The sequence below is a fragment of the Manis javanica genome, chromosome 11 (assembly GCF_040802235.1).
Source record: "Manis javanica isolate MJ-LG chromosome 11, MJ_LKY, whole genome shotgun sequence".
NCBI classification, from domain to species: domain Eukaryota; kingdom Metazoa; phylum Chordata; class Mammalia; order Pholidota; family Manidae; genus Manis; species Manis javanica.
Genome location: NC_133166.1, coordinates 34,011,342 through 34,034,026, shown reverse-complemented (window position 1 = coordinate 34,034,026; position 22,685 = coordinate 34,011,342). Strand labels below are relative to the sequence as shown.

The 22,685-nt window shown below is 35.9% G+C and overlaps 1 protein-coding gene across 8 annotated transcripts in view; it reads left to right on the top strand.

Moving 5' to 3' along the window:
- The first annotated feature begins 226 nt into the window (after positions 1–226).
- BTBD10 (BTB domain containing 10) overlaps positions 227–22,685 on the top strand; it is a 76,897-nt gene continuing 54,438 nt past the window's right edge. The window contains exons 1-3 of one of the 8 annotated variants that reach the window (XM_073216244.1): positions 227–408; positions 3,209–3,268; positions 20,628–20,785. In XM_073216244.1, the coding sequence (XP_073072345.1) occupies positions 20,685–20,785 (101 nt within the window). In that variant the 5' untranslated portion in view covers positions 227–408; positions 3,209–3,268; positions 20,628–20,684. Of the gene's footprint in view, positions 417–3,208; positions 3,269–20,627; positions 20,786–22,685 lie in introns of all 8 variants that reach the window. The other 7 variants (XM_073216243.1, XM_073216245.1, XM_037026842.2 and 4 more) reach the window with 7 other exon arrangements.

Sequence of the window (22,685 nt, the reverse complement as noted above, 5' to 3'; positions counted from 1 at the left end):
TCTGTGGGTAAGATGGCTCACAGCCATTCAGTTTGAAAGCTCCCTGCTGAACCGGAGCTGAAGAGTGTGAGGACCGCGCCTTCCACAAAACGGCGCCAGCCCCGGGGCCTGACGCCCACCCCAGGCGGCCCCTCCCTCAGGGGCCCACGCTCTCAGCGTCCCGCCCACTCCTGGGCGTTGAGTGGCCATTCTCGCGAGAATTCAGCTATCCTCGCCACCTCGAACTGCGGGCTCTCGCGAGAAGAGGCTTAGGAGCCGGCCTGCAACCTGCCGGAGCGGCTCTCCACCACCTCCCGAGCGGCTTCCACCACGGACACCTCGGAAGGGATCCGGTTGAGGAGGAAGCGGAGGTGTCGCTAGCCCCTGCCTTTGTCTAGCCACCGAGTGGACACTCAAGGGGAACTACAGGTTCGAGGGTGATTAGACTCAGCTGGATCCTCGGTGGGGGCGGTGCCGGAGGCTGGGTTTGGCGGGGGCGAAGGACGAATCTGCGCTTCAGTGGCTGCGGTGGCAGTGGTCTGGGCGTCCTGGACCCTGCTGGGAGACCGTGGGTGGGGTTCTGGCCGCCGGCCCCTGGTACCCAATTCGGAGCGGCCCGGAAGGGACTTGGGTTTCACGGGTGCTGTTTTTGGGTTGGGAGTTCCGAGGCCTTTCCCCAGGGATGAAGGCGACACCCTCATCTCTCCCTCTCCTGGCGGAGTAACCCCTTGCCCCACCCCTTTTCTGTCATCCCCGGACTATCGCAGCGACGTGTTGAGGGCGCTTTACAATAGGGGATAAAGTGACAGGTAGTCTCCCCTTGGATGAAGAGGAGTGAGAGAGACTTCAGTAATGCGTTGTATGGTTTTATGCTGAAACAGTACCAGTATGGTGAAGCTTTGTTTTCCCAAACCTTGCACAGGGAAGCTTTTTATTTTTTTCTTCATGTACAAGTCTTCTCACACCCCTTTTCCTCGGGAATGGGGTGCAGGGAGGGGAGACATCGCTTAGTAATTTGTTAGTGCGGGGACAATGTGACCGTCCCTGGACTTCACAGATTTTCTACTTCTCTTTTCTCCTCCTTATTTTGAGTCCATGACAAGTCATTAGTCCGGATATGCTAAAGATACAACCTCACTTGCTTGTCACTTTGTGCATTTTTTTCATCTTTAAGAACCTTTATGCTTTTTCTCTAAATGCACAGTCTCAGTGAAACAGCACGGTATATTAATTTTATTTGGACAGTTGGGTACACCCTCCACCCCCCCAGATTTGATCAAGACTTTTTAGAGAGGAGATTAGGGATAAATTTTGAATGAAATAGACGGTAGAAATTGGGATAAGAGATACAATAAGAAATGTAGCCTTAACGGCCAAAAAAGTATGTGTACTAAAGAGCCCATCCAGGACTGAAGTCCAAGCCTTGTAAATGAAGACCACAGTTGTCATTTGAATATAAAGTGGAAAGCAGTAAAAAACACTTGGGAAAGGATTTGATGGTGAATTAAGACCGTTACAAAAAAGTGTTTGAGGATAATTATTTTTGTAGGTGTAAATGTATTTCATGTATTTCTCTAACATTTCTCAGAGTTTATGACCTAACTTCCATTGTTACATATAAAAAAGTGGGGAGGGAGATTCTGAAGAATGGAGTGTGGTAGGGAACCATTTAACAGTGTTCAATCTGGAAAGCATTCAACATCTCAGCAGAGTTTTTGAGTTCTTTCACCCTTTTTTTTCTCTCAAAAAAGCTTTCAGGTGGGCTTTTTACCTTCTTTATGTCACCTTCCACAAGTCTGAATTTTTTACTTTCTCACCTGTTCTTCTAAGCCTTGTGATAATTTATTAATTATGAAGTTTGAAACTAATTCTGAATTATGAAACCAGTAAGGTTTGCTTTGTGGCTTTTTATATTTAGGTGATTTAGTGAAGCATGGAGGTGGAAAATATTAGGCACCTTTCAAAGGAATAGGTTATGAATAGCACGCTCACATGACTTCAGGTACTAGGCAGTTGAAAATGAAAAAGAATGAAATGCGCTAGAGAGTTTATGTCTCATCTGAGAGGGACATCTAGTTCTCAGGTCCACCTGATTAGTGCCATACATGATTATGGGCCCAGTCTTCAACCTTCTGAGAGAACACAGGAAATCTAGAATTTTGCTTGCTGTTTCTTGATTTTTTAAAATACTGACAAATAATTAAGACAATTAAAAATAACTTCATGTGGCCCAACCAAACCTAATCCTGTCAGTAGTTGTAGCTTGCTCTCCAGTTTTGGACCTTTGTTACAGCTCAGAAGGAATAAATTTTATGACTGGGGAAAAAAAGACTTAAAGCAATTTTGCCGATAGTTTAGAATTTCAAACCCAGGAGGACTTGGGAAAAATACCAAGTTTAATGAATATAGTAGATAAGTTTAATAGCTTTTAAATACAGAAGGGCAAATTGAACTGGTACTTACTAACATTTTAACTGTGGAAATAACTGAAGGAAAAAACCTCTCAGTATTTGTGGTTTAGTAACTCATGGTCCTAAGCAAAGATGATCTATAGGTATCTTGTAAGGAAATCTATCTATTGAGAAGCCCTTTATTGTACTTGGAATTTATATGTAAAATTAAATCCAGGAGACCCTCTACATCTCATCTATGGGTTTGAATGTTTACTGTTTGCTTTACCATCCCACATTATCTTCCCAGTCATTGACTTTCACTAGAAGCAATATTGATTCCTTGGATTTTATTCCCTGGAAGATGGAGCTTTAGGATGGAAAGAAATCGATAGGGAAAATGTGATGTGTAGCAAACATTCATGTGCCTCTTGCTTACACCGTCCATTAAAAGATTGATTTTAATTAAGTAGATTTTCTCATAAGAAGATAGATATTTTGATTGATTAAACCCAGTACCTCATATATGGTAGAGCTTAATGATATTTGTAGAAGTGAATCCTGTGGATTAAACCACATTTACTATTAGTATGAAGTACTTTAATCACATAATCATATTCATACTTAGTTGAACTGTGTAAAATGGAAATTTAGAAGTCAGATCTAAGAAAGAAGTGGACCATAGGCAGATAGAGGGCAAAGTGTGGGTCTTCGATTGGAGTAAGGAGGATTAGGTGAGGGTAGGAGAAGGGATTGAGTATGCTTTTGCTCAGTGCCTTTTGGTTCTATTTTTGGAGCTCCTAATTCTTAGGACATACATTCTCTACTTTGTCTGGTAGGTTTATCTAAGCAGGCTGGACCTTATGAGGGAGAAGGAAATGGAACGTCTATAGTTTTGAGTAAGTTTCATTTACTTGAAGTAATAAGCCACTGGTTTCAGCTATATTTTTATCTTCATCTGTCTGATTTCTTTATACTTGACTCTTGAACAACACAGGTTTGAATTGCGAGGGTCCACTTATAGATGGATTTACTTTCAATAAATATATTGAAAAGTATTTTGGAGATTTGTGACAATTTTTTTCTCACTGGTTTATTGTAAGAATACAGAATAAAAATATACCATACAAAATGTGTATTAATTGACTGTTTTATCACTTAAGGCTTCTGGTCAACAGTAGGCTATTAGTAGGGAAGTTTTTGGGGGGTCAAAAGTTGTATGCAGATTTTCCACTGTGCCAGGGGTTAGCGCCCCTAACCACTGCGTTGTTCAAGGGTCAGCTGTATTTTGTTTCTTTGTTGGATATGAACCCACAGTAATGGAGGAAGAGAGAGTCATAGATGTTTATTAATGGAGGAAGAACTGTCTAAAATTTTTTTCTCCTCTTGGATACAATATTTATTGGAATTCAAGTTAATACTGCATTTCCCTTATAATGGCTTGCTCTGGTTTACTTTGGTATTTGAAATTGAGACCTACCTTGTTAAGCAGGTAGCAATTTAGAACTAAGAGATAGAAGGTAAGCAATATAATTCAGAGATATTCTCTGGGAGAGGATTAAGAGGTTGCTAAGTGTAAGTTATAGGCAGTAGGAATACAATAAGCTGAGAACTTGAAATAGTAGAAACTTGAACATATAAGAGGAAAGATTTTATATGGAATATGTAGATTCCTGAAGATTAGTAAGATACTAAAAGGTTTCTTTGCCAATAAAAGCATCTTTATCCTTAATAGTTTAATTATATTATTCTGTTTAAAAATGTAAGATATCTGATTACATAGTACTTATTTTTGTCTTTGTAGTTGAAATGAGTGTCTAGTACTTTTGGTCACAAACTGCAATTAACATTTAGTATTTAGTTGGGGGTGAGTCTGTCACAGTGTATCACTCACTGATTGAAATACTTGATTAGAAACTATGAATAACACTTTTCTAAGGTCAAAATTGTAATCATACTTTTCTGCTTGGAATACTTTATTTAGGATCACATAAAAGTCACTTAACCCCTCTAAGCCATTGTTTCCTCACATGAAAAATGGAGATAGAATACTATTTATTGTCAGGAGTTTAAGAATGTAATAAAATAAAATATATCAAGGTGTTTCATAAATAGTAAAGTGAATGCAGCTGGTTAGCTCTTTGTTTGTTATGTTCAGAAAATAGCGCAGTTGTCAGTGATCTTGGAAGACATCCATCAGGTAAATTTACATTCATATCTACTTGTCTCATTTGGAAGGAACAAATTAAAAATGGCTACTTACAACCTTGCCAATGGGACTCTTCCACTGGAAATTACAGAGATTTTTTTCTTTTGCTTTATTCTAGTCAACATTGAACAACAGGAAGCTCTTTTTCTTGCTTTTTATGTTGGCATCCATTGACTGATAGCATAGTTTCTATGTAATTTGAATGCCAGGTGGAATAGTAGAGAAACTGAAAGGGAGAATATATTGGAGAGAGAGATGATGTGGCATTTAAAAAATCATCTATTGGGGTACTGTTATCTACTTTTAAGAAATACAACCTTTTTATTTTTTTAATTTAGATTATTTCCCTTTAAGATCTTTGACTGTCATTGCTAATAGCAGATGAGTAGAAAATTAACTTGAGTCTTCTATTTGTAGACTACATTAAATGTCAGCTTAAAAATAAATTTTAAAGCTCACTTTGGGAAGAATCTTAGAAGCAAATTATGTAAAGTGTTTTTATAATTTTCTTACTCTTGGATGGTCTTACAAATAGTGCTGAATTCTTTTAAAGGTAATTATTTCCTTTAGGACAGTTTGCTTTATACAACGCAGGATTGAGTTTGATTTTTCTCACATCTAGAGAGCATACAACACAATCTGTTCTGTCCTTTTGGCTCTTCATTTGTTAGAGTTTTCTTAAAGAAGTTTCTATAACATGGGTAACTGTGGGAAACTATTGTTTCCTTTTTGTTGAATATTCCAAATTGCCTGAGTTTCTCTTTTAAAAGAGAATACTTAGTTATTAGAGACTAGTGGAATTATAAATACTTAAAGTACTTTAAAATTAATTGATTTGATAAAAGTCGTTGGCTGGTAGTGGGAAAGCTGAGACTAGAATACCAGTCTCCCAGCCTCCTGATTCTGAGTGGTTTATTCCAGTGATTTCCCTATTGGGTTGCATGTACTCCTAGAAATGCATCGAAAATAATAGAACTAACATTAATATTTGTTTTTTTACTCTATTCCTTTTCATTTCCATTTTTGTATTTATGTAGTATATATATAGTTCTTGTGTAACAGTATATTTACATTATTTATATACATATATATGTGTAACTGTTCAAGTTGAACTCAAAACACACTAAGAAGGGGAAAGTCATATTTTAGAAGAAAAGTGGTATGACATCTTAATGTCTTTGTTTCCTTTGTGAATGGTTTTAATAGTAACTTTGAAGACTTGCTAGCTTTGAAATTGTTTTACAATGTATACTTTGAAAAATTACTTATAAAAGTAAATTTTTTGAAATAATTTCTGATCATAAAAGTGAAATGCACTGCACTCAATTTGGAACATTTAGCAAAGAGGGAAGAAGAAAATGGCATTATAATCCCATTACCTACGATAATTACTTTCAATCGCAAACACATGCACAAATGCAATTGAAATCACTTTGTATGTAATGACTTATAGTTTTTGTTTTGAGAAATTAAAAGAAAATTTGAATGAATTAACAGGTACATAACTAGATTTAAAAATAGGCATTCCATCCATCTTCCCTTCCCTACCTCCTCCTTCTTCCTTTCACTGTAAATGCTTTGATAGACATATTTCTTAGGATAAAATTTTAAAAATAAGGGCTCTGGGTTAAGGTGTATAATGCTGTCCAAGTTCTATAATTTATATTATAAAACTCCCAAAAGCTTGAGTAGCCATTTTCCTTATACTTCAGCCATCACTGGTTATCATTAAAACAAACAAACCAACAATTCTTTGTAACAATTTGATATGTTAAACATCTCAGATTTAACATGGGTTTTTTACGTTACTAATGAAGTTGAGTATTTCTTCTTTTCCCCTCTTTTGGGCACTAGTGTTTTTGTAAATTGCTATAAATTTTATGAGCTTTGTCCATTTTTCCATCATAGTATTCAGATTTTTTAATATGGATTTAATAAATGTATCTTATCTAAGATTTTAATAGTTGTAAAAAATGTTAGAGTTTTTTGTCTTTTTTTTATTTGAATTTTTATGTAGTCTAATCTATGCTTTCTGAAAGCTGGTCTGCAGTCCTAATTCTGATTCCTCATGAAGTTTTTACTCATCTTAATTGAGAATGTTAGCACATTCCTGTTTCTTATACTAGCTGTCTTCGCCTTCATGGTGTTTTTCTTTATATTTTATGGTTTTATGTTCTTTGAATTTTTCTTAATGTGTAATTTGGGAGGGATAAAATGTGAGGAAGGAAAGGATCTTCTCAAATAGTTAACCAATTAATTTTTAGAACCTGTTTATCTGATCTTGAATCTGTCACCTAGCTAGTCATCTCTTGGTGATTTGAAAAGCTACAACTGACACTTCCTATTTTCTAGGTATAGCATTTTAATGGGTTGTATATTAAATGTGAGAGACAATATAGTAAGGTGGAAAAATTACTTAATTTAATTATAGAGATGTGTACCTGAGTCCTAGCTTATTTATTAGCTATATGACATTAGGCAAATAACATACCTTTAAACCAGTTTCTCAAAATTTTAAGACACTCTTATCTTGTAGGATTGATATGTGGGTTAACATAGATAATGTACATGAAAAGTCAGCTTAACAAAGGCTTCCTGAATTAGATGCTAGCATCTGGCCCCTGTGCTCCCATCCTGCTTGAAAAATATCACTGAATAGTTTGCTCTAGTTCACTTGGTGCTGAGGTATATCTCTAATCTGCTACTTGTTTGATAACCTTACCAAAGGAAGAGAGCTTGACTTTACTCTTCAGAAACCCATTCTGATATGTATTGGTCATTATTTACTATTTCAGATGAAGGTATTTAATAAGAAATGATTCAATTTGTTAACATCCAAAATATGTAAAGAACTCCTATGACTCAACACCAAAAAATCCCAAATAACCTGACTTAAAAATGGGCAGAGGACCTAAATAGACATTTTTCCAAAGAAGAAATACAGATGGCCAACAGGCATATGAAAAGATGCTCCACATCTTTAATCATCAGGGATATGCAAGTCAAACCATAATGAGGTATCAACTCAAAACAGTCAGAGTGGCCACTATCCAAAAGATAAGAAATAACAAGTGTTGACGAGGATGTGGAGGGAAGGGGACCCTTCTATACTGTTGGTGGGAATGTATGTAAATAGGCATAGCCACTACAGAAAGCACTATGGATGCTTCTCAAAAAACTAAAAATAGAAATACCATATGACCCAGTAACCCTACTTCTAGGAATTTACTTGAAGAAAAAGAAATCTCTGATTTGAAAAGCTGTGTGCACCCCTGTTTATTGCTGCATTATTTTCAAAAGCCAAGATATGGAAGCAACCAGAGTGTCGACCAGTAGATGAATGGATAAAGATGTGGTATATATACACAGTAGAATAGTATTCAGCCATGAAAAAGAAATCCTGCCATTTGTGAGGTGGATGGACCTAGAGGGTATTATGCCAAGTGAAATAAGTTAGGCAGAGAAAGACTAATACCGTATGATTTAATTTACTTGTGGAATCTAAAAACAAAACAAAATGAAAAAAATACCAGTAGACTCATAGACACTAAGAAGTGACTGGTGGTTACCATGGGGGAGGTTTGGGTGGGTAGGTGGGGTAGGTGAGGGAGATAAAGGTGCACTAAAATTCTCAATAATAATAAATTTGTTCACAGGATGGTAGTACAGCATGGAAAATATAGCCAATGATTCTGTAACATCTTCCTATGTTGAAAGATAATAACTACACTAGTTGAGATGAGGATTTTTAAATGTAGAAACTGTTGAATCACTATGTTGTATACTTGAAACCAATATAATACTATATATTAACTATGCTTCAGTTAAAAAATAGGGTGACATGGGAAGCCTTTTCATTGCTACTAATTATTGTTACATATATATAGTGTATATCTACTATTTCTTTTATTTAAACAAAGCAAAGAACCATAAAATGGTGCGATTTAGAAGTAGTAGACCTTTTATTTAGTTATTTATAATATATAAATTATTACATGGTTCAAATAGCAAAACTATATAAAAAATATTCAAAAGTCTTGCTTACATCCATATTACTTTCACCCCATTCCTTCAGTGCCCCATAGGTAACCATTTCCACTAGCGTTTAATATATCCTTGTAGAGTTCTTTTGCAAAAATAAACAAATATATGTATATTTGTATTTATGTATATGTTTATTTGATTTATTCACAAAAAGGTAGCAAGCTGTATACTGCTTGTTTTGTACCTGTTTTTTCCCCTTACCTAACAGTGTATCTTGAATAATAGTTCATATTAATACGTGAAGATCTTATTGTTTAGATTTAGGTTCCTTAAAGTGAAGCATTTGGAGGAAAACAACTTTTTTTGGTGGAGAAAGTTCTGATATTCTGCATTGAACTGTGCTGGCATATATAGTTTCTGGCCACATGTGGCTATTCAAATTAATTAAAATAGAAAACTAAAAATGTGTTTCCTCAGTTGTAGTACATTTCAAGTGCTTAATAGCTACATGTGGCTAGGGGCTACTTTTTAGACAGCACAGACATAAAACATTTCCATTATCACACAAAGTTCTGTTAGGCAGTACTGCCTTTTAGAACTTGAATCATACTTAGGACCTTTTCTAGCCTATTGAGTTGACTGCAGATAAACAAGCAAAAAACTGAAAGGAATGGAAAGTAATGGAAATAAGGAATGGGTCAAAGTGGCACAATATAATGAAGATTATGTGAAAAAAGTTTTAACTTACTGAAAAAACCTGAAAAAGGAAAAAAAGAAAACATTGTTTAAAGGTCTGACTTTGTTTAAAGGGTGCTGGTTTTTAGGAGTTGAATAAAATCTTTGATTTAGGCACTTTATCAGCTTACTGGAGATTTTCTTATATTAAATTTTATGTTAGGGTGATTTGCTCCAACTAAGATGTTCCCAGTTTTGAAAATAAATACTATTTAGTCACAGAAGAAAAGGAAAAATAGGGACATATGTATAAATAAATAAATAGTAAGATTTTTAGACTTAAAATAGTAGACCTTTTAATGTGTATTAAGACTTTAAACAGCATCTTGTTCTTTACAATGGTAATCATATAATGGAGGCACTCAGAAAATGCGTAAGCTGTGGGTGGGAAGATCTTCAGACATTTATTGAGCTGGTTAAGATGGGGAAAAAAATAGATATTTCTTGAAGTGTTAATGCTTTGAATAAGAAGTCAGCAACATTTGAAAAGAAATTTTATAAAAGTGATAAGGCAGTTAACTCAAAGGCTGTATTTCCAGGTTACCACTGGAAGATCAAGGACTGAATGTAAGTTGACTCTGGAAGTCTTATATTTTGGTGGATAGATAAGGAGGCCCTTTAAATAGACAAAACAGCCTACTTTTAATGGAAATTCCATGCAATTTTGTTAAATCTGTTCGAGTATCCCTAGCAGGTAGCAAAATGTCTGAAAAGTTGCTAAATACTCAGTGAGTAGATGTTGAATGAAAGCATAAATCAAGTGAGTTTAGAATCATGAAACTAGTTACATAAAGTTTAGTTCAGATAAAAGCAAATCGGAAAAGGACAAGCCTTGGTATTTGACATGTGGTTTCTGTGAGATTTAGACAGGGCAGCTTTGAGGGATTTTTTTGGGAAACTTAGAGGTCATTTGATAATGTCTTTAAAAGGGTTCCAGGGATATTTGTTATACTTCCACCCTTTCATCTCACTTTCTTAATGCATATTTCCTGAGATCAAGTATTGGTGTTAGAAATTGAATTATTATAATTTTTGCTTGTTTGAGGGTGACATTCACATGATAGGTGCTCTTTACCATAACTAAGGCATGGGTATGTTTTAAATGAGGATACTATTCTTTTTTAAGGCAAGCAATTGAATATTAATCTTCATAATCTGTGTTTCCTCTTCACTACTGGATTGGGTTAAGTGAAATGTCCTTCAGTTTCTTTCATTTTAATTTAATTAAAACGTTTCGCAAAAGCTTACAGACAAGCTGCATTAAGCTGTGAGAACACAAATATGAATCATATCTTGTTTTGCCATCAAAGAGCTTAGAATTTAATGGGGGACATGTGGCAGAAACATATTCTCCCCATGTATAATGCTGGGGTTCAGCACATGCTACCCCAAAAATAAGGCACCTTAGTATAGTGAATATTTTAAGCTGAAGGAATTTGAGAAAGGCATGTGCAAGAAGGAATTCTGACCTGCCTCTGAAGCATGTCTTAAAACCCTCATGAAAAGTGTCCTCCATATACACAGAAGAAAGGAGCATCCTTAGCTCCTAAGATGGCACAGAGAGGAATCTGAACTACAGGCCTTGCTGATAAGTTTCTGTCAGTTTACTGTGCTTAGCTCATCTGCTTGTCCTGTCATATCTTACCATGACATTCCACTCTTGATCAAACCTAGCCTAAGTTTAATCATTTTCTTATGAAGGATCCGTGTCACATAGAACTTAGAAGGGTGAAGGAAAAAGATATTTTTCCTCCCTTACAATATGTATAGACCATATTTAAGCCATCTTTGAAAAACAAAAACAAAACTACACTTAAGCAGTAAAATTAAGAAACAAAATTCCTATAACAAAGCCACCTCCAAATATTTTATTGTAGATTGTTCCACCCATATCATCATTATGAAAACAGCTTGTGGTATATTCAAATAGTGTAAGAGGTACAATGAAAAGTAAGTAATTTCAGACTTTCCTCAGATGCAACTAATCATAAGTTTTATGTGATATTTCTGTAGATGTTTAAAACATACTAGCATGGGTGTGTGTATATATATATGTATATATATTTTTATTTTTATTAAGGTATCATTGTATACACTCTTAAGAAGGTTTCACATGAAAAACAATGTGATTACTACATTCACCCATATGAATGGGAAATGGGGGGTAAGTCCACCCTATACCCCACTGAAGTCACTGTCCATCATTGTAGTAAGATGCCACACAGTCACTACTTGTCTTCTGTGTGCTACAACGCTGTCTTCCCCATGACCAACCCCACCTCCACACCATGTTTACCTATCAATCCCCTTCTCCCTCCCTCCCCACCCACCCTTCCTCACCCCTCCCCTTTGGTAACCGCTAGCCCCTTCTTGGAGTCTGTGAGTCTGCTGCTGTTTTGTTCCTTCAGTTTTGCTTCGATGTTATACTCCACAAATGAGGGAAATCATTTAGTGCTTGTCTTTCTCTGCCTGGCTTCTTTCACTGAGCATAATACCCTCTAGCTCCATCCATGTTGTTGCAAATGGTAGAATTTGTTTGTTATGGCTAAATAGTATTCCATTGTTTATATGTACCACCTCTTTTTTATCCATTCATCTACTGATAGACACTTAGGTTGCTTACATATCTTGGCTGTTGTAAGTAGTGCTGCAAAAAACATAGGGGTGCATATGTCTTTTTGAAACTGAGAACTTGTTTTCTTTGGGTAAATTCATAAGAGTGGTTTTCCTGGGTCAAATGGTATTTCTCTTTTTAGTTTTATGAGGAACCTCCATATTGCTTTCCACAGTGGTTGAACTAATTTACATTCCCACCAGCAGTGTAGGAGGGTTTCCCTTTCTCCGCATCCTCGCCAGCATATGTTGTTCCTCGCCTTTTTTTTTTCTTAAGATATTATTGATACACACTCTCATGAATGTTTCACATGAAAAACAATGTGCTTACTATACTCACCCATATTATCAAGTCCCCAACTATACCCCATTGCAGTCACTGTCCATTAGTGTAGTAAGGTGCCACAGGTTCACTACTTGCCTTCTCTGTGCTACACTGTTCTCCCCGTGATCCCCCACAACATGTGTACTAAACATAATACACCTCAATCCTCTTCTCACTCCCACCTGCCCTCCCACACTCCTTCCCTTAGGTAGCCATTAGTCCCCTCTTGGTGTCTGTGAGTCTGCTGCTGTTTTGTTCCTTCAGTTTTGCTTCGATATTATACTCCACAAATGAGGGAAATCATTTGGCACTTGTCTTTATTTGCCTGGTTCATTTCTGGAGCGTATATAGTCCAGCTCCATCCATGTTGTTGCAGATGGTAGGATTTGTCTCTTATGGCGGAATAGTATTCCATTGCGTATATGTATCACATTTTCTTTATCCATTCATCTCCTGAAGAACAGTTAGGATGCTTCCATATCTTGGCTGTTGTAAATAGTGCTGCGATAAACATAGGGGTGCATGTCTTTTTGAATCTGAGGACTTGTATTCTTTGGGTAAATTCCTAGGAGTGGGATTCCCTGGTCAAATGGTATTTCTATTTTTAGTTTTTTGAGGAACCTTCTTACTGCTTTCCACAATAGTTGAACTAGTTTACATTCCCACCAGCAGTGTAGGAGGGTTCCCCTTTCTCCACATCCTCACCTGCATTTATTTTTCCTAGTCTTTTCGATGCTGGCCATCCTAACTGGTATGAGATGATATCTCATTGTGTTTTTAATTTGCATTTCCCTGATGATTAGTGATGTGGAGCATCTTTTCATGTGTCTGTTGGCCATAAGAATTTCTTTGGAGAATTGCCTCTTCATATCCTCCACCCATTTTTTAATCAGGGGATTTGTTTTTTGGGTTTTGAGGCCTGTGAATTCTATATATATTTTGGATGGTAACTCCTTGTCAGATATGTCATTTACAAATACATTCTCCCATACTGTAGGATGCCTTTTTGTTCTGTTGATGGTGTCCTTTGCCGTACAGAAGCTTTTTAGTTTGATGTAGTCCCATGTGTTCATTTTTCCTTTGTTTCCCTTGCTCGAGGAGATACGTTCCGGAAGAAGTTGCTCATGTTTATATTCAGGAGATTTTTGCCTATGTTGTGTTCTAATAGTTTAATGGTTTCATGACTTACATTCAGGTCTTTGATCCATTTCGAGTCTACTTTTGTGTATGGGGTTAAACAATAATCCAGTTTCATTCTCTTGCATGTAGCTGTCCTGTTTTGCCAACACCAGTTGTTGAAGAGGCTGTCATTTCCCAATTGTATATCCATGGCTCCTTTATCATATATTAATTGTCCATGTATGTTTGGGTTTATATCTGGGCCCTCTAGTCTGTTCCATTGGTCTATTGTTCTGTTCTTGTGCCAGTACCAAATTGTCTTGATTACTGTGGCTTTGCAGTAGAGCTTAAAGGTGAGGAGCATAATCCTCCAGTTTTATTCTTCTTTCTCAGGATTGCTTTGGCTATTCGGGGTTGTTTGTGGTTCCATATGAATTTTAGAACGATTTTCTCTAGTTCGTTGAAGAATCCTATTGGTATTTTGATAGAAATTGCATTGAATCTGTAGATTGCTTTAGGCAGGATGGCCATTTTAACAATATTAATTCTTCCTATCCATGAGCATGGGATGTGTTTCCATTTATTGGTATCTTCTTTAATTTCTCTCATGATTGTCTTGTAGTTTTAAGGGTATAGGTCTTTCACTTCCTTGGTTAGGTTTATTCCTAGGCTTTATGTTTTTTTTTTTCTATGAGCAGTGTTATTCTTATTTATTTATTTAGGTATCATTAATATACAATTACATGAGCAACATTGTGGTTACTATATTCCCCCCATTATCAAGTCCCCACCACATACCCCATTATACTTACTGTCCATCAGCGTAGTAAGATGCTATAGAGTCACTCCTTGTCTTCTCTGTGGTATACTGCCTTCCCTGTGTATCCTCTATATTATGTGTACTATTCGTAATGCCCCTTATTTCCCTTCTCCCTCCCTTCCCACCCATCCTCCCCCATCCCTTTCCCTTTGGTAACTGTTAGTCCATTCTTGGGTTCTATGAGTCTGCTGCTGTTTTGTTCCTTCAGTTTTTTTCTTTGGTCTTACGCTCCACAGATGACTGAAATCTTTTGGTACTTGTCTTTCTCTACCTGGCTTATTTCACGGAGCATAATACTCTCTAGCTCCATCCGTATTGTTGCAAGTGGTAGGATTTGTTTCTTTCTTATGGCTGAATAGTATTCCATTGCATATATGTACCACATTTTCTTTATCTGTTCATCTCCCGATAGACACTCAGGTTGCTTCCATATCTTGGCTATTATAAATAGTGCTTCGATAAACATAAGGATGCATATGTCTTTCTGTAACTGGGAAACAGCATTCTTAGGGTAAATTCCTAGGAGTGGAATTCCTAGGTCAAATGTTATTTCTCTTTTTAGTTTTTTGAGGAACCTCCATATTGCTTTCCACAATAGTTGAACTAGTTTACATTCCCACCAGCAGTGTATGAGGGCTCCCCTTTCTCTGCATCCTTGCCAGCATTTTTGGTTCCTATTCTTTTTTGTGTTGACCATCCTAACTGGTGTGAGGTGATATCTCACTGTGGTTTTACTTTGCATTTCCCTGATAATTAGTGATGTGTAGCATCTTTTCATGTGCCTGTAGACGATCTGAATTTCTTTTTTGGAGAATTGTCTTTTCATATCCTCTGTCCATTTTTTAATAGGGTGTTTTGCTTTTTGGGTGTTGAGATGTGTGAGTTCTTTATGTATTTTGGATGTTAACCCCTTGTTGGATATGTCATTTACAAATACATTCTTCCATACTGTAGGATTCTCTTGTAGACAACATATAGACGGATCTTGTTTTCTTATCCATTCATTGACTCTATGTCTTTTGATTGGTGCATTCAGACCATTTACATTTAGGTTGATTATCGATAGGTATGAACTTATTGCCATTGCATTCTTTAGATTCGTGGTTACCAAAGATTCAAGGGTGATTCTCTTACCATCTAAAAGTCTAATTTAACTCAGTAAGCCATTACAAACACAACCTAAACTTTCCTTTTTTTTCCTCCTTTTTCTTTCTCCTCCTTTCTTTATATATTAGGTATCATATTCTGCACTCTTTGTCAATCCCTTGATTGACTTTGGGGGTAGTTGATTTGATTTTGCATCTGTTTAGTAATTAATTGTTCCACTTTGCTGTGGTTTTATTTCTACTGATGGCAGCTATTTAGCCTTTGGAATACTTAGTCCCTTCCAAAAGCACAGTAGAGGTGGTTTGTGGGAGGTAGATTCTCTCAGCTTTTGCTTATCTGAAAATTCTTTAATCCCTCCTTCAAATTTAAATGATAACCTTGCCAGGTAGAGTGTTCTTGGTTCAAGGCCCTTCTGTTTCATTGCATTAAATATATCATGCCACTCCCTTGTGGCCTATAAGGTTTCTGTTCAGAAATCTCATGATAGCCTGATGGGTTTTCCTTTGTATGTGAACTTTTTTCTCTCTCTAGCTGCTTTTAAAAATCTGTCTTTATCCTTGATCTTTACTATTTTAATTATTATGTATATGTCTTGGTCTTGTCTTCATTGGGTCCCTTGTGTTGGGAGATCTGTGCACCTCCATGGCCTGAGAGACTAATTCCTTCCCCAGATTGGGAAAGTTTTCAGCAGTTACATTCTCAATGACACTTGCTAACCCTTTTTCTCTCTTCTTCTTCTGGTACCCCTATAATGTAAATATTGTTTGGTTTGGTTTGGTCACACAATTCTCAAAATTCTTTCATTCTTAGAGATCCTTTTTTCTCTATGTGCCTCAGCTTCTTTGTATTCCTCTTCTCTAATTTCTATTCCATTTACTGTATCATCTACTACATCTAATCTGCTTTTGAATCCCTCCATTGTATGTTTCATTTCAGATATGGAATTTCTTAATGATTCAGTCTCCATCTTAAATTTCATTCCTGAATTCTTGAATGTTTTTCTGTACCTTCATGAGCATGTTTATGATTTTTATTTTGAACTCTCTTTCAGGAGGATTATTGATAGGTATGTACTTATTGCCACTGCATGTTTTAGATTTGTGGTTACCAAAGGTTCAAGGATAACTTCCTTACTATCTAACAGTTTAACTTAGCTCACTTAGTATGCTATTACAAATCTAAAGGTTCCTTTTTTTTTTTCCTCCTTTTTCTTCCTTCTCCATTCTTTATATATTAGGTATCATATTCTGTACTCTTTTTCTATCTCTTGACTCATTTTGGGGGTTGTTGATTTGATTTTGTATGTACTTAGTAATTAACTGGTCATTTTCTTTACTGTCATTTTATTTCCTCTGTTTACAGGTATTTAGCCTTAGGAACACTTCCATCTATAACATTCCCTCCAAAATACAGTGTAGATACAGTTTGTGGGAGGTAAAGTCTCTCAGCTTTTGATTATCTGGAAATTGTTTGATCCCTCCTTCAAATATATATGATAAAATTGTCAAGTAGAGTATTCTTGGTTTGAGGCCCTTCTGCTTTATTTCATTAAATATGTCATGCCACTGTCTTCTGCACTGTAAGATTTCTGTTGAGAAGTGTGTTGATAGTCTGATGGGTTTTCTTTTGTATGTGATCTTTTTTCTCTCTCTGGTTGCTTTTAATACTTTTTCCTTATCCTTGATCTTTGCTATTTTAATTATTATATGTCCTGGTGTTGTTTTCCTTGTGTCTCCTGTGTTGGGAGATCTGTGCACTTCCATGGCCTGAGAGACAATCTCCTTTCCCAGATTAGGGAAGTTTTCAGCAATTACCTCCCCAAAGACACCTTGTATCCCTTTTTCTCTCTCTTCTTCTGGTACTCTTATAATGCAAATATTGTTCTGTTTGCATTGGTCACACAGTTCTCTCAATATTCTTCCATTGCTTTTTTTCTCTTTGTGCTTCTGCTTCTTTGTATTCTACTTCTCTAATTTTTATTTCACTTACTGCCTCCTCTACTTCATCTAATCTCCTTTTAAATCCCTCCATTGTATGTTTCATTTCAAATAATGTATTCTTTAATGATTGAATCACATTCCTGAATTCTTTCCTGAGTTCTTTAATATTTTTTTGTACCTCCATGAGCATCTTCATTATTTATTTTGAAATCTCTTTCAGGAAGATTGATGAGTTCAGTTTCACTTGGCCCCCTTTTCTGGTTTTTGTGGGATTTGGGGTTGAACCAGGTACCTTTGACGTTCCATATTTATATATGGTGCCCTCTAGTGCCCATAAGCTTTACTCTCTGGAGCTACTTAGCCCCTGGAATGATGGCGGGGGTTGTAGGTGATGTTGTGGGTGCCTGTTGGGAGGAAAGAACTGTTTCCTGCTTCCCGGCTACAGTGCCTGCCTGCACTGCAATGGCCAGTGTGCTGAGCACACAGAGAGGAACCTCTATGCTTTGTGCTTGTAGTTGCCATAGGTGGAGCCATCTTCTGCCTGACCTAGCACAATGGTGGGGCAGCCAGTTCGAGATCCAGTGCCAGCTGGGAGTTAGGAGCCACACTCTGTATATTATGATGGGAGTTCTCCAGCTGCATAGCCAGCCAGGGGGATGGATCGCCTGAAGCTTCTGAAAGTTCTCAACCTTCTGGGCTGAGTGCACTGGGACAATTTTGTCCACCTGTCCTTTTTCCTGAGTAGCAAGCTGTGTGCAATCCTTGACCTTTTAGCAGCCCTCTTGCTGTCAGAAAGTCTCTCACACTGCCTGCCTTTCTTTTGTCCCAGAGCAGCCAGTTGTGGATATGTTTTCCACAAGTGGCTGGAATCTCAGTCTCTCCAAGTATTCTGCCTGTCTTAGTTTTCCAATCCCAGTGATCTCCAGAGCACCATGTAATGTAGGTTCCTGCTCCTAGAGCAGATGTCCAGGGCTTGGTGTTCAGCAGTCCTAGGCCTCCACCCCTTCCCTGCTCTTTTTTTTCTTCCTCCCGCCAGTGAGCTGGGATGGGCGAAGGGCTTGTGTCTCACCAGATCACGGCTTTGATCCTTTACCCTTTCCCTTGAGGTCTGCTGTTTTCCCCAGGTGTAGGCAGTCTCCCACAGCCTTCTTTCCTGTTGCTCTTTCAGGATTAGACATTCAGAAGTTTGTCAGAATAACATCTTGGTATGCTTTATTTTCATATTATATGTGGTTTTGGAAGGAAGTTTCTAACCTCTCATGCTGTCATCTTTAAGCCTCTCACATGTTTGTTAATATTAATATGATTGATTAGGAGGGCAAGCTGGTATTTCCCTGCTGCATAGATACTTGCCACCCCCTGTAAAATGGTGCAAAATGTGAATCTGAATTTATGCATTCCTTGTGCTTATGTTTTCTTAGTCACTGCCTCCCATTGTTTAGGATCATTCTTCCCTCAGTGGACACCATGATATCCACAGCAGTGTGTCTTATATTAAAGAGTTAAAAGAGAAAATTCTCTTGTAAAGAAATGTTAATGCCTGAAACAGCTTACTGGAAAAACTATAAATTAAGGGGAAGGTGCTCAAATATGTTTCTACGCAACCTGCCAAACTTCTCCATCTTTCTTTTCCCTCCTTATCAATTTTTCTCTGCTATTCTGTTTACCTTTTGTCTCTCTCTTGATCTGTGGCCACCTTTTCTATCTGACTTTGTCCTCTGTCTGTAATTTGTTCTTTCTTACCCTTTTGTTGTTCTTCATCTGTTTAGTACAGATTATTCGGTATAATATCAAATTGAAAGTTTTAAAACCTTTTTAGTAAATACGTATTTATTTTTATAATTAAAAATTCAAATGAGATTGAGATATTTTTTGTTTTCAAAATAATTATGTGGTTTTATATTCATCTAATATCTGATTGATTCTTAATCATCCCATGATCCTTAAAAACATAGTTTTCCTTCTCTAGCAGCATTCAGCAAATAAATTGTGTGGTATTTGCTTAGGAATTTGAATTAGAAATTGTATTATTCTCTGCGTTCTCTTTTCCTGTCACTTTCATTTCATTCATTAATCTACTTACATATCTATTATATTAAAATGTTCATTTATTATAAGATTTTCAATTGTTTTTGGAAAGAAAATACTAACTAATTGAGGAAAAATTATAAAACAGCAAAACAGTCTCTAAAACAAAAGTGTTTCTTTTAATGAGGTCCTAGATAGAGTCACAGTTTTAATGAGTCTATTTTCATCATTTTTGTGGAAGTGTACTGAAATACCTTCTAAAACTCTACTGTAAGGTATAGTATTTTCCCAATTCCCCAAAATCCCTTTGACTTTTATGTACAACTCTCCATCACATCTATCAATCAAATCCAGCTTGGAATAGTTTATAGAAAGTATGTAGGATGGGGTGTTAGGAAATCTGGGTTCTAGTACAGCTTATATAGCTGTTCAAATTGTGTAACCTGATTTCTGTTTTGTTATTGTTTGCAGTCTGTAAAAGTAAAATGTGAAATGTGACCTATTTCCAAACAAAATACTCCAGTCGGAGCATTTTTCAAGTTCAGGACTTTATGATCTTTAATAAATTCTCATTGTTTTTTATAATCCTGCCATTCACTAGCATTTTGATCTTTTTTAAAATTAATAAACTTCTGAGATGTTTGCTGTTCTCTATATGGGGATTAAAATGCCCATCTTCTAAGGTGATTGTGAAGAATAAATTGGATAGTGAATATAATTTGAAGTACTTAGTGAGGTATCCTGTAAAGCTATTGTTAAAGTGAGTTTTCTTATAATTTCATGACTGTAGTAGAAATAACAGCCATAAGCCTCTCATGATAAAGGCATAAAGTATATGACATAATGATAAAATATTTTTGTGGTAATTGCACTGTAAAGGAAGCATCAAGATACATACTTTTATTTTTGAGCAAATATTTAATTTATATTCAGAGTCTTTAATTGGTTAAAGAAATAACATTGTTATTTGCTCTTAACTTTTAGTAATTAAGAAATATATTCCAAATGAAATTTTGTCTGAAAGAATCATTCTGTGGAATTATTTTTGCCCATTTTGGTTCTATTTTGATGTTTAGAACCATGAGGCACTCAGATGACACTTAAGTATATTTACTAAATATAAATAGTGCACTATTAAACTGTTGCATGGGAATAGCAAATTTAATAGAGGAATCAAATGAAAAGTACCTAAAAACACTAATGGTGTTTATTGTAGTCTGATTTGTGGCATTTTGTCTATCTTGTATCTTACAATTCCATTCATCATTATTTAAAAATATTTTTTTAAATGTTGCTGTATCAGAAAATATGTAAAATTCTGTGACTATTTTATTCTTGATGGAATAGATTTAAAGGTCAACACCGCTCTTTTATGTAGGTTATGGGTGCTACATGTGTGCTCCCAGAGCAGTAGTGTGAGGAAGCTTGAACTGGGATGGCAGGACGGCCTCATCCTTATGACAGTAACTCCAGTGATCCAGAGAATTGGGATCGGAAATTGCATAGTAGACCTCATAAACTTTGTAAACATTCAAGGTAGGTAGAAAATATGTATTTCACATATCAAATCTCTGATAAAAATCAATTATTATGAAGAACCAAACTGCATTTGGTTGTGGCAGGTCCTGTCAGAGGATGGGGCTGGTTTACAAGATATGAACGTTTGCATTTCTCCTTAAGTAATTTTTAGAGATCCATTTCTTTCCTTTTAATTTTCTTAGATTTATTTGAATTTTTATTTTGATTATTTTTGAATCCCTAAATAAGATTAAATAATACTAATTAAATAAATATCTAAATAAGATAGTTGACCCCATGAATAAATGCTAAGATTAATATAATTGGGAACTCTAGCAAGATAGGTTAGTTGTTTGTATTTAAAATTCTCTAATAGGAATTTATTTGGGGCTCTAAATACATTGTGTATGTAGATTATACATGATAATTTATAGGTCTGTATCAGACTTTACCTCCATGTATTTTTAACTGTGAGAGTTATATTGTGTTGTAATCGTAATACTAATGGGAAAATCAAACTTTTTGCAATGACTCTACTGGGTCACTTAACGTTTGATGCATAAATGAGATTCTTTTAAAAATTTTCAGCACATGTATTCTTAAAGCTTTCTTTTGTGCTGTGTGACTTAATGAGGAATATCTATTTAGAACACTTTATGATCTGATATTTTAAGGGGCTAACTGGCAGTTCATACCCTCCATATTACAGGTATGTAAGCATGTTTTCATAAAATATTGTGCTTCATGAGTTTTATTCAGGGGATATTACTGATCACTTAAAAATATTGTAAGTCCCTTGATAAGATGTCTACCTTTATTGTGGGCTTCTAATGTGGTAAGGACTAAGATGAAAATGTTAGTTGTTCTTTTTGACTTATAAGTACACACTGATAGTATGAGTATTGATTTTTTTGTTTTTGTTTTTTGTTTTGGTGTGTCTGTGTGCGCACACATGTATGTCCTTCAAGTAGTGCCTAATTCTTTTTCTCCATTTTGCTTACATGGATAGTTATTTTGTCTTTGAAATTTAAAGAGATACTGGTTTTATCTATTTAAGTATGGGGCTATATTTACATCTGTTAGGTTGTATAAATTTTTGCAGGTGAATTCCATGCTGTTCTTCCTAGTTACTAATATTTTTCTGCTGATGTATAATACATATTATATATGAAGTGGTAACAAGGCGAAAATAAGCTGTTGTTTGCTTTATAAAGCTACATACATACATTGGGGAAATTTATAAAAACCAACAGTACTTTTTTCATCACCATTATTTCATTTCGATAACAGATATAACTCTTTTGGTCTCTATAACATCGGTAACTTCTTGGTTCTCTTTCAGGTAGACTGCAGTGGTATTCATTGTTTAAGTGAAAAATGTTAAAGAGAAATAGAAATTAAATACCAGTACTTTTTTTTTTTAATGGAAAGACCATGAAATCCTTTGAGCTTATTTTAACCTGCTTTTTGGCAAATCTTCCCACGGGAAAACAGCTTACTTTTAGGGACTCCTGTTCCTATGTACTTAAGAACATATAATGTGGGATATTAAATTAAAAAAATACACAACACACACAGTTTGGGCTTTTAAAAGGTATTTTTTAAAGTAATAGTTAATTGACTGAAAGAACTTAAAAATTATAAGCAAGTATTATTAAGAACCTGTGCTCAGTTCAGGAGACATTAAGAAGTTTGTCAGAATACCATGTTGGAATGCTTTAAAGATCACTATGGGACAATTAGAGGGCAAGAGGCCACCAAACTGTGGTAGTGAGTTGTAATAAAATGAGAATTCAGAGAAGGTATTAGTATCAGCCTGAGTGAGTGAAAATGAGATTTGAGCTAATCCTTGGATATTTAGGTGGGTGGAAGACATTCCTGCCAGGACCTTCTGGAGAGCACTTTGACTGGATCTGAA